The sequence below is a fragment of the Danio aesculapii genome, chromosome 23, assembly GCF_903798145.1.
Source record: "Danio aesculapii chromosome 23, fDanAes4.1, whole genome shotgun sequence".
NCBI classification, from domain to species: Eukaryota; Metazoa; Chordata; class Actinopteri; order Cypriniformes; family Danionidae; genus Danio; species Danio aesculapii.
In genome coordinates this window covers 43541896-43555457 of record NC_079457.1, presented here as the reverse complement: position 1 = coordinate 43555457, position 13562 = coordinate 43541896, and the positions used below count along the sequence as shown (strand labels likewise).

At 32.7% G+C, this 13562-nt stretch overlaps 1 protein-coding gene across 3 annotated transcripts in view; it reads right to left on the bottom strand.

Annotated features, from left to right (window-relative positions):
- Positions 1 to 227: 227 nt before the first annotated feature.
- Positions 228 to 13562, bottom strand: part of slc2a1a (solute carrier family 2 member 1a) — a 32714-nt gene continuing 19379 nt past the window's right edge. For 2 of the 3 annotated variants that reach the window (XM_056449841.1, XM_056449842.1), the window contains exons 2-10: positions 11879 to 11974; positions 8361 to 8521; positions 8035 to 8275; positions 6062 to 6224; positions 5803 to 5990; positions 5004 to 5108; positions 3883 to 3984; positions 3600 to 3803; positions 228 to 3514 (exon numbers count right to left, since the gene is read on the bottom strand). In XM_056449841.1, coding sequence (XP_056305816.1) covers positions 3326 to 3514; positions 3600 to 3803; positions 3883 to 3984; positions 5004 to 5108; positions 5803 to 5990; positions 6062 to 6224; positions 8035 to 8275; positions 8361 to 8521; positions 11879 to 11974 — 1449 coding nt within the window. In that variant the 3' untranslated portion in view covers positions 228 to 3325. The remainder of the gene's footprint in view (positions 3515 to 3599; positions 3804 to 3882; positions 3985 to 5003; positions 5109 to 5802; positions 5991 to 6061; positions 6225 to 8034; positions 8276 to 8360; positions 8522 to 11878; positions 11975 to 13562) is intronic. The other variant, XM_056449843.1, reaches the window with a different exon arrangement.

Genomic DNA, 13562 nt, shown 5'->3' with positions numbered 1-13562 from the left:
GCTTTTGCAAAGAGAAATACTGCCATCTGTTGGAGTTTGGAGGTATTGAGGATTTATGTATGAATTGTATTATTATTTTAAACATCTTTACGTAAATATTCTAACAAGCACTGATCTAATCAGAAACGAATAAAGCAATGACACAATTCTGCTGTTACAGTTGTATTTATTTGATTGTATTTCCAACTATAAATTACTTATTTTAAAAAAAAGATTTATGTATTGGCACGTTTTTTGGATTTCTATTGCAATTTAAGTGATTTTTAGAACAATTTTAGAAAACAACTTAAAATACTAAGCATATCTATGAAAATATGCTTTAGTAGACTTATTTACATTCACTGGATGAATGATTCTAAAATATCTGTCTACTGTACGCCATGTTAGTTGAAAACAACATAGCACATATACCCTTATACATAAAAATACATATATTTTACATAGGAAATATTAGAAGCCTGTTTCGTTCATAATGCCTATAGCAAATGTGAAATAAATAAACAGGATGTGAACAATTATTACACTTTTGCAAAATGAACAACATACTAAATTATCATCATCACACGGACATCATAAACATCCCGCACAGATCTAAAAATACCTATTTTTTATATATATTATACCAAATATATTAGTAAAGTTAATGTATTGGTCAAATTTTGGAAAGATATTAAACGTCAGATGAAATTTGAGTCCCTAATCCACATTTCTGGAGTGTAAATGTACTGTAAATAACTGCTTTCAGTTTGCAGCTACAGTTCAAGTACTGATGAACATGTTTCATAATCTGACACCATAATGTTGAGGTTGCATTTCTGACATATTCATGCTTGGCAAAACATCAGTAGACATATCAGAACTTGTGTGTTTACAAGACAATAGTGCTAGTTTAAAGAAATATATATCTTTAAGATGTATTGTGCAAATTGAATCACACTCATATGATCTAGTAGTACACATAATCTTTTTCATTTGCAGAACTTGAGATCATTATTTTTTAAAGCAGAAAATAAATGTATAGTTGTAAGTAAAAAGTAGAAATTCCTCTTATATTGTTTCTATACTGCATCTAAATGGGAAGTTCAGTATACAATACTTTTTAAAATATAATATACAATAATAATATTCAATACTGTATGTAAAAATATGCTGATTGCAGATTGCTGCAAACTATTATTACAAACTGTTTTACATTATGTATTTTACAATCTCAGGATATTGGTTATTTTGTTATTTATGGTATACAAATACTGACACTTTTGAAATATTTCCATTGGAATATTTAGTAATTATTAAGATGTACTGGTCAAATACTGCACATTTTGGCAAAAGCATTTGAGCATTCAAATTAATGTGAAAAAATGCATAGTAAACGCATAACCTATTGCATTCCTTATAGGAGTAATAAGGTAGTTTGCTATTGTGAACATAGCCACCATGCTAAAGCTGAAAACAGTCACATGGTTAGTGTACAGAAGATAATGAACATTACAGGACATTCCCACCAAGAATGATAACTATAAAGATGATTATAAAAACACACCAAAAAAGAGAGAAAATTTTGCAGGATTCAGTGAAGCCAGATTAAAAACTAAAAAAATGTAATATTCACAACCTGCTATTGCTTTCTTGGGCAGTTTTTACTCTTATATGTCAAAATATTTAATATTAATAATTGTATTCATCAACTTTCAAGTAAATTTTTACATTAATTCAATAAATGTAGTTAGATGCCAGTTTAATAAATGTCATCAAAATGCAGCCGTGACACAGAAGCTGCATGTTTAATGCCAGAGATGTCATGTATGCATTTACACTACAGTTACAACTCAGCAAATTATGTTATGGAGTGTTAAATACTAAAAATGAGGAATCGATATATAGAAATAGGAAAATAAATCCGCCATTAGGTCACTGCCTTCAAAAGTGAGTCACTAATTCAATCATTCATTTATTCTTAATGAGCAAAGTCATTAAATCATATGGTCAAATGTTTCATTCAAAACAGCCAAAATAGTGCCCGTCTTTATGAATGGCGTAATGAATCGTTCACCCGCCCAATTTGTTTAAACATCAAACTGCTTAAACATTCAGGGACAAAACAGCAATATATTGTATGCAGAAATATCAAATAATATTTTAAATATGAAACAAAAACCCTTAATAGGTGAATGCCAAATCACTGTATTGATCAGTCACTGAATCTTTATTCAACTGATCTGTTCAAAAAGAGCAATTCACTTAGAAATAAAGCAACTGACTCTCTTTACAGTTATCTGTGAGTCAATGAATGGTTACTTCAACTGCTTCCTCCAAAACTGCTGATTCATTCATAAATGAAGCAAGTGGCTGTCTTTATGAATGGCTTACTGAATCCATCATGCACCCAATTCATTCAGGGGGAGGGGCTGCATGGTGGCGCAGTGGGTAGCACGTTCGCCTCACAGCAAGAAGGTTGCTGGTCAGTTGGCGTTTCTGTGTGGAGTTAGCATGTTCTCCCCGTGTACACGTGGGTTTCCTCCGGGTGCTCCGGTTTCCCCCACAAGTCCAAAGACATGTGATATACGCGAATTGGGTATGCTAAAATTGACTTAAGTGTATCTATGTGAATGAGTGTGTATGGATGTTTCCCAGTGATGGGTTCAGGCTGGAAGGGCATCTGCTGCGTAAAACATATGCTGGATAAGTTGGTGATTCATTCCGCTGTGGTGACCCCAGATTAATAAAGGGACTAAGCCGAAAGAAAATGAATGAATGATTGGTGTGGGAATGATGTCAGAATCTGAAAGAAAAGAAATAGAAACTCTCAATTGTAAAACCCCATAAGAAAATATTAAAGGAACCAATAGCAGATTATTTTTGGGGCAGTTCTAGCATCATTCCTGCATCCCTCTATATACTATATGTCAAAAATAGTGGCTAAAATGAATGCAGCTTAATAATAACTTAAACATAACATTACATTAAGTTATGTATTATATAGCCACCATTGGAATAAGTAAGAGAAAAAAATGTTTAAAAAAATATCGCTTTTAGCTGAAATTAGTATTTCATAACTGGTCTGACAGACATAAAACCAGCCTGTTACTTCTCATTATTACAAATATATATTTTTAATTATCATCTGTCACTTTAAACACTCTAAATCATTAATTCTGAGTGTATTCTGATTGGCTGTCGGAATTTTTTTAAGTGATCCCAACAATAATGTTATTATTGTAATAAATTCCTTAAGAATCGAAACAAATTAGAATGATTATCAAAATGTGCTAGTTATCATCCCTGGTGTGAATGGGCCTTTACTGTATAAACCTGTGTGTAGAGCTCAAAGTTGTGAATCTGCCCCCAATGTGTTCAGATCATCTCGGTTATATTTATCTGCTCCTGTGCGGAAGCTGGCTGTGATCTCTTCAAACGACCGGCCTTTAGTCTCAGGAACTTTGAAGTAGGTGAAGACGAAGAATAGCAGCAGGAGGACAGTGAAGATGATAAAAACGTACGGGCCGGTCAGTTCCTGTCAGAAGAAACAGACGGTGAGTATTTGAGCAAACGTGAAAACACTGAGAAAAGACTGAATATATGTGCTCACGTTTACGTACCTCAACATACTGGAAGCACATTCCCACCAAGAAGTTGGCAAACCAGTTGGAGAACCCGGCAACAGCAAAGGCAGAAGGACGAGGGCCTTGACTAAATAGCTCTGCCACAATGAACCATGGGATTGGGCCTGGTCCAATCTCAAAAAATGCCACAAAACTGAAGATGGCTACAATGCTGACATATGACATCCATTCCACTTTTGTCTATGAAGGAAAAACACATTTCAGTTTGCACTCAAAACACAAAATTAAGTACTGCGCATAAATGTAAGCGTTTCTATACCAGTAGCGCCATTGCTATAGTCATGAGAACAGAAGAAACAGCCATTCCCATCAGCCCAATAAGATGTAGTGATCTTCGGCCTACTCGCTCCACTATGAACAGCTAAATTCCAGAGGAATACAAGCATTTTCAATTAACGAGTGTTAACAAAGCATACATATAGCTTTAGCATACAACCCAGACTCAATCTGATTATGTACCCCTATACACATTTCTGGAAAGCACCAAATACATCCCAGGAGGTACATTTTTTTTTTTTTTGCAATTTTCGTTTTTGTGAATCGCAGCTGTGTCAAATTTCTCTAGAGAGTGCCATTTGCGCCTGCTCTTCTCACATAAGTCCACCAGAGGCTGCTGTCGACTTATTGACCGACTGACTGACCAATCCCCCCACCCTCCTCCCTCCCTAAACCCAACGGATAGTGTTTTAAAAAGCACCGATTGACCACCACCCACCTACTTCCCTAAACCCAACTGATAGTGTTTTCAAAAGCAATCCAGAAAAAGAAAATCCCTCACAGCAGCCTGATTTTTACCATGTTGTCAGATTTTACCACATTCTCATGCTGTTATTTACTCGTTTATTTTAATTTTGGCTTTTGTGCTTTCTGGAACTGGTCTTCGCTGGACTCAAACCCTGTCATCACAGTTAACTCCACTCTGCGTCTCAAATCCTCCTACATACGTGGCGAGCCACTGTACACTGAAAACAGTGTTGCATGCAAAACTGTTGCAAATAATTTATTTGTGTTGAATTTAAACAAACAAATTAAATTTATTAATGTTCAACTTAATTTGTTTATTTAAATTCAGCCCAAATAAATTGTTTACAACCACTTAACGTAAAAAAATTGAGTAAATCCAAGGAATCATCTTTGAATAATTTTTTTCAGTGGACAAACTGGTAACAGCAGAAATGCTGTCCACATGGAGGTAAGTGGTCAGCTGGTAGGCACGAAAAGGAACGGCCTCATACCTCCTCGTAGCATTAATTTTAAAGACAAAATGCAGCCGTATATTCCTTGAGCTATAATTCGTGATCTCCAGAAATATATATATGGGTGCGTTTTCACAATGAGCCTATGTTGACATATACTGAGTATATTCTTTTACTAACTTACAGAGACCACTGTGAATGCTGTGTTCACAGCTCCAGCACCAATGGTGGCATAAACCGGCTCAGTCACCCCCGCTTTCTCAAAGATACCAGTAGAGTAATAAAATACCTGAAAAAAACACAATAGCATTCAATTAACATGCAAAATCACTGTTTATCAATGACCTTGTGATAAGTTTTGTAATACACAATGATTGTATTAAAACTTTTTATTGTTTTAATTAGCATTTGATTAGCATTAGATTAATACACAAAATACATTTGTCAAAATTTCTCAGTACAGGTAATTTCTCATCAGTTTCTTGTAGCATCTGCAGCTATTTAAAGGCCTTCACATTTACAGCCATCAATGGCATTTGACTTAAAAACAAAAGAAAAGTCAGACAAATCTACAAAGCATATGTAATTATGTAATATAATTTTTTATAGTTTTTTTGAAGTTTTCTGTTTGCCATTGTTCATTTATTTGAACAAGTTGAAATATTATTAAAATTTAAAGTAAATGTCTTTTATTTCAGTTAACAAAATAATTAATATCTTTTATTTTCAGCTGTAAAAGCTGAATGCAGTGTTATAATTCATAAATGATTCTATTTTGATGATTTGATGCTTTAGGTTTAAATAACAGAAAATGTTTTACTTAGTTTTGGTTTTATTTTAATAATAATGATAATTTCTAAATATATGTTCTATTAAAAATAACTTGTATTAGTTGGCAAACATGAATTTATCTTTTGCTAGTGCAGTAGAAGTTGATGGAAAATGGATGTATTGATAGATAAGAAATAAGCAGGAAAGCATACAGCATTGATGCCGGAGAACTGCTGTGAGAGCTGCAGCATGATGGCGATGAAGATGGGCTGGCGGTACAGTGATGAGCGGAAGAGCTCGGGGATGGTGACTGTCTTCTCCCTCATCATCTGTCTGCTCTCCTCCCGCATCTCCTGCATGTCTGCGCCCACATCATCAGTGCCACGCAGCTTCTTTAACACTGTGGAAATCAGTTAGTTAGGCTGAGGGCACAGGCAACATCTTAAGTGGAGTCTTAGATACAGTACTTACCGCTTTTGGCTTTAGCCTCCTCGTTCTGGTTGATGAGAAGGTATCGTGGGCTCTCAGGACAGAAGGGCAGCAGGGCACACTGGAGTACAGCTGGGATGAAGGTGAAGCCAAGCATGAAGGGCCACAATGTGGGAGACCCCATGATTTCTTTAATACCAAAGATCTTAGAAAAAAAGACCATAAAGATTATTTATGTCTAAACAGTTGTGGTTGGACGACAAGATGATGAGGATGACGAGATGCGTGCCATCTCTATTTTTAGTGTCCCGACTCATTATAAAAAAAACAACCCAGACTCATTCTAAAAACGTAACCCCTATATACAATTCTTGAGATATGTCCCAGGAGGTACGTTTCGTTTGCAGTTTTCATTTTTCAGTTTGCATTTTTCGCGAATCCACCAGAGGCCGCTGTGTACACATCTCAAATTGCCATTCGTGCCTGCTGTTCTCATGTAAATCCAAAAGAGGCCGCTGTCAACTGACTGACTTACTGACTGATCGACTGACCCACCTTCCCCATTCCCTAAACCCAACCAATAGTGTTTTCAAAAGCATCGATTGACCCACCTATCCACTTCCCTAAACCCAACCGACGGTTTTAAAAAGCAATCCAGAAAAAGAAAAGCCCTCGTCTGATTTTTTTTACCACGTTTTCAGATTTTACCACATTCTCACCCTATGATTTACTTGTTTATTTAATTTTTTGGCTTCTGTTTTTGTCTTATCTGCTTTCTGGAACCATTCCTCTGGAGACAAGAACAACATCGTTATGGTCAACTCCTCTCTGCGTTTCAAGTTCAGTGACGTACATAGCAAGCTAACTGGACAAATTGGAAACAGCGGGAAAGCCGTACATTCGGAGTTAAACAGTCAGCTGGTGCGAAAAGGAACATCGTCAAACTGCCCCGCAGTGTTCGTTTTAAATTCAAAATGCAGCCATACTTACTTCTGGCTACATTATTCATGATCTCCAGAAATGTATATATTGTAGGGCTACGCTTTTTAGAATGAGCCTGTGTTGAAAAAAGCTGATGTTTTGATGCAAATGTTCTGTCCTATATTTGACTTTTCCAGGAACATGGTTGAGAAACACTGACTCAGTATATTTTGAGAAACAAAATTACCATCCAATAATTTTATTTTCTTGTCATAGCATGCATATACTTCTACGCTTTGTTCTGGTTTGAAGTGCTTCTTTTATCCTCACCTGTAAGTCGCTTTTTATAAAAGCATTGGTTAAATGAGTAAATGTAAATCATTGTCAATGTTGGTGGTTCATTCCGCTATGGCGACCCCAGATTAATAAAGAGACTAAGCTGAAAAGAAAATGAATGAATGAAAGTCTACTTGTTAAAATGCAAGTTTTATGTTAATATATATATATTTTTAAAGTGTATTCACAAGTGAATGTCTGCTAAAATTTCTAACAATAAAAATATTTGAACTAATTTACTCTAGCAAGATAAAAACACAAATGAAATGTGTAACATACTATGTTAATTGAATCTGTGTTTCAACTGCAGAACTACAACAATAAAACATCTTGTAATACTTTATCTCACATAACATTTAATTTAATTACCTCATGACACACTACATTGACCCCAAGAAAGCCATTTAGAATATGAAGAGGACCATTTTGCTGATCATATGCATATATGTCCTTCATATATATATATATATATATATATATATATATATATATATATATATATATATATATATATATATATATATATATATATATATACCAGTCACTCTATCTTAGTGTCATGAAATGGAGAATTAAATTGTTCTTGATATCTACACTCATCAATAAAAACTCTCAATCTCAAAACTGAAGACTGAAAATGAGGATTTATCTTTGTACCATTTTCTTGCAAACTATCCTCACGATACTGCCTTTCATGACCCCAAAAATATGAACTAAAGATTGTCTTGAATCAAAGGAAATACTTAAACACAATTTACCTGTGCCATGAGAATGCCAATAACAATGCCAAGTTGATGAAGTGTTCCCAGTGCCCCACGTAATGAAGTCGGGGCAATTTCTCCAACATACATCGGCACAAAGCCTGTGGACAGGCCCGAGTAAAGACCCACAATGAACCGTCCAATAATAAGCATCTCCCAAGATTCAGCCAGCTTCGAAAAGCCCATAAAAGCAGCAGCAATGAAGGCCAGAACGTTAGCTATGAGCATTGAGTTCCTCCTGTGAAAATATCACAAAGAGTTTCAGATCCAGAAGTGGAGCACAGTATTGGTGAAGTTCTGACTACTGTAGATTTTGAAGTTACCTGCCAAAGCGGTTTACAAAGAGTCCCACTGAGAAGGAGCCGAAAATGCCGCCCACAGAGAAAATGGCCACTGATACAGACCAGAGTGTGGTTAAAGTGGTCGGCGGAATGTACTCTGAATACCTGTTATGCCATGTCTCATTGTAGAAGCCCTCAATGATCTATGAGAGAAGAAAATCAACATTATTATTTGGGTATGAGATTCATAAGGAATTTCAAAATTGTTTATGTAATTTAAATTTCTTAAAAAACTATTTATACACTTCAATTTCATCCCAGTTCATGCTATTAACCACTGGATTATTACTAGGCCCACACAGAATCTGCACGCGCAGAATTCCACAGATTTTGCGGAGATTTTCCACAGAATTCCACAGATTTTTAGCCCATCATTATTTCTGTTTATTTACTTGAGTAAATGTGTGTAAATCTATATTTATTCAGTTTTTAAAATTAATTTCAGTAATATTATTGACTAATATGAAAATGTTCATCTGATTTATGTACACTGCAGTTTGTACAGTAATATTTTCTGTCTTTTAGTAGATATATTATATGAGAGACTTGCTTTGTTTACCAAATAAAGTTAATCTAATTGGATTTGCATTTTAAACATTAAATACGTTAATATTATTATTATTACAACTAAATAAGTTAAAAAGGTAATATATTTTTTATTTTATATATTAAGTTTTTAGTTATGGTACTCCCAAAATAATTCAGCAGAAATCCGCAGATTTTTAGCAAAATTCTCTGCAGAAATAGCAAAAAATGTCCATCTGGCCCTACTTATTACCTGCCAATTAATAAGATATTAACTGTTCATTAACAGTTATAAAGTATGATCTTATTCTGCATCCCTGATCCTACCCAAAACCTAAACCCAACCTCTAACTTACTAACTATTAATAAACAGCTAATTAGTTGTTTAATAAGCTAGTAGTGTTAGTTAATGGGTTGTTAATACTGTGAATTGTGATTTACAGTTATATCTTTACACTTAATGATATTATTAAGATATTAACTGTTCATTAGTAGTTATAAAGTATGATCTTATTCAGCATCCCTAATCCTAGCCAAAACTTTAACCCAACTTCTAACTTACTAACTATAAACAGCTAACTAGTTTATTAAGCTGGTAGTGTTAGTTCATGGTTTGTTAATACTGTGAATTGTGACATAGTAATATCATAACACTTAATGATTTTCTAACTTCAGTCAACAGTCATTTGCTCCAGCAGTATCACATTGGAGACAGCCAGAGGGAGCAGAAATGCAGTGTCAGATCAGAATGGCTTGCATTTTCCAAAACCATTGATAGTCAACTAAGATTGCAAGTTTGGTAGTGACCAAGATGATTCAGGTATTTGATGTTTCCCAAATCTATCGTCCCAACAAACACTTGCAAACAGCATCACAAACTTGTATGTTGCAACAACTATACATCTAGGCCTTTTGTTTGAGGCAAAGTTCCTGGCTGTGTTCCATTCTGAGTTATACCGCCTATGACCTATTCCTTTTGAACACTTCACCATCCACTTTGGAAGACTTTTAAAGCTTAAAGTTATCTTCTTTACATTTTATGTAATTTGATTTCAAAGTTATTTTTTACAGTTCATTACAGACTGACAATTGTGCTCCTTCATAATGTACTTCAATGACATTTAATACTATTTTGAATGCAACCATAGCTCACAAAGAAAGCTACAATAGGTGACTTTTATGATTTACAAATGGTTATCTCAGTTACAATATTTCCAACATTTACAATGTATCTCTGACAGAAATGCCAAAATTGTAATATTATTAACTTAAAACACTTTTGTCAAATTTAATTTCTGAAATAAATCGTAATTTTATAGGCGACAAATAAATGTTAATTTTTTTTTACGTGATTGTATGATTAGATATGATTTCTGATAGACCTAGACAAGTCTAAACTGTTACACATTCTTCAATTGACACTGAAGGTACATTATAACTAAGCAGCTGAACACAAAGGTCGCTTATAACATTGATCCATTCAAGAAGCATGCTTTCTTTCGAGCAGGAAAAATTAAAGCTGCAGTTCATATCTGATTGCTTGCATTTAATGCCAAAATTGTATACATGAAGCAGAAATTATAACTAAGGATGAGGTGCATCGTCAGTGCATTGTGATATCCAACTGAACCGAATCAATGACATGATAATGATAATATGCACTCTTTTAGTTCCTATTTATATTCCTAAACCCCCTTAAATGGTGTCTTTACCAGCTCCTTGACTTTTGACTTCTTCTCTCTATCCCGTTAAAAGACTAGTGTAATGAATGGCACATGATTTTCATTCTATTAATAGAGTTCTCTCGAATATAGTATGTGGAATTTATCCAGAAGCCCCAGCTGATGTGACCCATAAAGAGGTCAAGGTCATTCATTATTCATGGTGAACAACTAATAATACACTGTAAAAAATCCAATTTACTAATTTTAACATAGTTTAAAATTGTAAGTTATGTGGACATATTTTTGAGCTAAAAAAAAAAAAAAAAAAAACGATTTAACTGCATGTGTGGAACTGTTTGTTGAATAAAAGTAAAAAAATCAGTTGAGGAGACTTTGAATTTTGATTTATTCATTTGAGCCAAAAAGTTATTTTTATAACTTATATATATATATATATATATATATATATATATATATATATATATATATATATATATATATATATATAACTTATAACTTATTTTAAAGCAACCGGCTGCAAAAAAATCAGTGGTTGAAGTTGTGCCAAATTATTACATAAAGTATACTTGACTTAAAACATCCTTTTCAGTCAACTTAAATTTAAAAATTGAAACAACTTCAACCACTAAAACTTAAAAAACTCAAAAAATTTTAAGTTAACTTTTTATTTTTTTACAGTGCAGTTGCAGATTACAGGCAAATTTAAAGGGACACTTCACCCAAAACAGCCCTGTTACAATCCTATTTCTTTCTTCTGTTTACCCTAAAATAAATATTTTAAAGTATCTCAGAATCTGCCAGTCATTTTCTTCCATTTTTCCAATAGATATCAATAACTAGAGGTTTCCATTCTTCAAAATAGCTTCTATTGTGTATAACATAACAAACTAATTTCTACATTTTAATCTTTGGGTAATTTTTTCCTTCATAGACATGACAGTAGCAATGCAATCTTTGTCCCATTTCATAATTTGACGTTTATGGATAGTAAGATTAGCACTGAAGCGCTATTAAAAAGTGTATTCTGAAGCATTTTACAGGTGCTTTTCTATTATTAGACACTCTGCGCATGTGAATCAGCATCTTAACAAGCTGAGTTAGAATGAGGATTAATACAGCATAGTTTACAATAGTCTAACCTAGGACTAGCACAAAAAAATTAAGCTAAAAATATGCCTATACTCAATCATCAAATAAATAATTCATTAAATAATTAACTTAATAAATAGTAATATGCGATATATGAAAGATTAAATGACATTTTATGTGTCAGGTGTCTATAATGTTGACCTTCTGAGGGGCGTTGATGACTCCTGTGTTGTATCCAAACTGCAAGGAGCCAATCACAGCTGTTCCGACGGCCATCATCAGCTGAGGAGTCACCTGCTATAAACACAAACAACATTTTGGTTTAATTCTGAGGAAATATTGTAAACATTTTTTGTTAACACTTTAGAATAATGGTCCATTAGTTAATGTATTTACTAACATTACCTAAGTATGAATAATCTTGTACAGCATTTATTAATCATAGTTCAACATTAATTAAAATTAACATTTTAATTTGTGCTTGTTAACATTAGTTAATGCACTGATTTAACATGAACTAACGTTATTTCACTTAAATAACATTTACTAACATTAACAAAGATGAACAAATACTGTAATAAATATTTTACTAATAGTTTGTCCATGTTAGTAAATATATGGACTAACATTAACTAATGGACCATCATTTTAAAGTGTTACCCAATTTTTTTGGATGTTCTGTATGATAATATTTCAGTTTTAACATTTACAAATAAATATATATTTTTGGATTATTGGATCTGAGTAAACATGAACTGCCTATTAATTTGTATTTTATAAATTATGCAGCACAGAGATTAATAAATACTGCAACATATCTATTGATCGTTGTTAATTTATTACCTGATGGGACTTTACGATAAAATGCTACCAAAATACTTTAATTTGATTAGCAGTTAACAAAACAGAATTATTCTGATTCCACTTTAAATGAAGCTTTAATTAAGTCATCCCTACTTTTTTCCAGAAATATTTTATTTGAAGATACACTATTTAATGTACATAATTAATATTAATTAACAATGAGCAATGAAGTTTATATGTATGTTAACATTAATTAATAAACAGCAATGTTAGTTTAAGTAAGCTCAATTCCACTAAATACACTGAAAAAAGTGTTGCATGCAAAACTGTTGCAAACAATTTATTTGTGTTGAATTTAAACAAACAAATTAAATTGAGCAATGTTTAACTTTATTTGTTTGTTTAAATTCAGCCCAAATAAATTGTTTACAACCACTTAACGTAAAAAATTGAGTAAATCCAAGGAATCATCTTTGAATAATTATTTTCAGTGTAGTTACTATTAAAACACTACAAAATACTATTACTATAAAAAATAAAATACTATTAAAAGGTTGAAGCTAATGTTAACTAAGATTAATAAATGCGTTAGAAGTATTTATGTTAAGTAGTTAACTATTGTAATTAAAATTATTGTTTTAAATTATTGTATTGAAATATTTTTTTGAGTGTAGAAGTGTCTTGAAAAATATCTAGTCAAATATTATTAGTCATCATGGCAAAGATAAAATAAATCAGTTATTAGAAGTTCGTTATTAAAACTATTATGTTTAGAAATGTGTTGAAAAAAATCTTCTATATGTTAAACAGAAATTGGGGAAAAACTAACAGGGGGGCTAATAATTCATGGGGGCTAATAATTCTGACTTCAACTGTATATATACTTCAAATATTTAAATATTTTACAACAATAGTTGCATGGTGGCATATTTATTATAATAACTATTTTATAAAACGCTTTGTATGTATAATATGTAAATGTATAATATAATATGTCATGCAAAATACAGAAAATATTAAATTAAAGACATTAAATGCAGGAGAATTGAAAGGTATTAATGTGCTGTTTCAATGTGGTTTT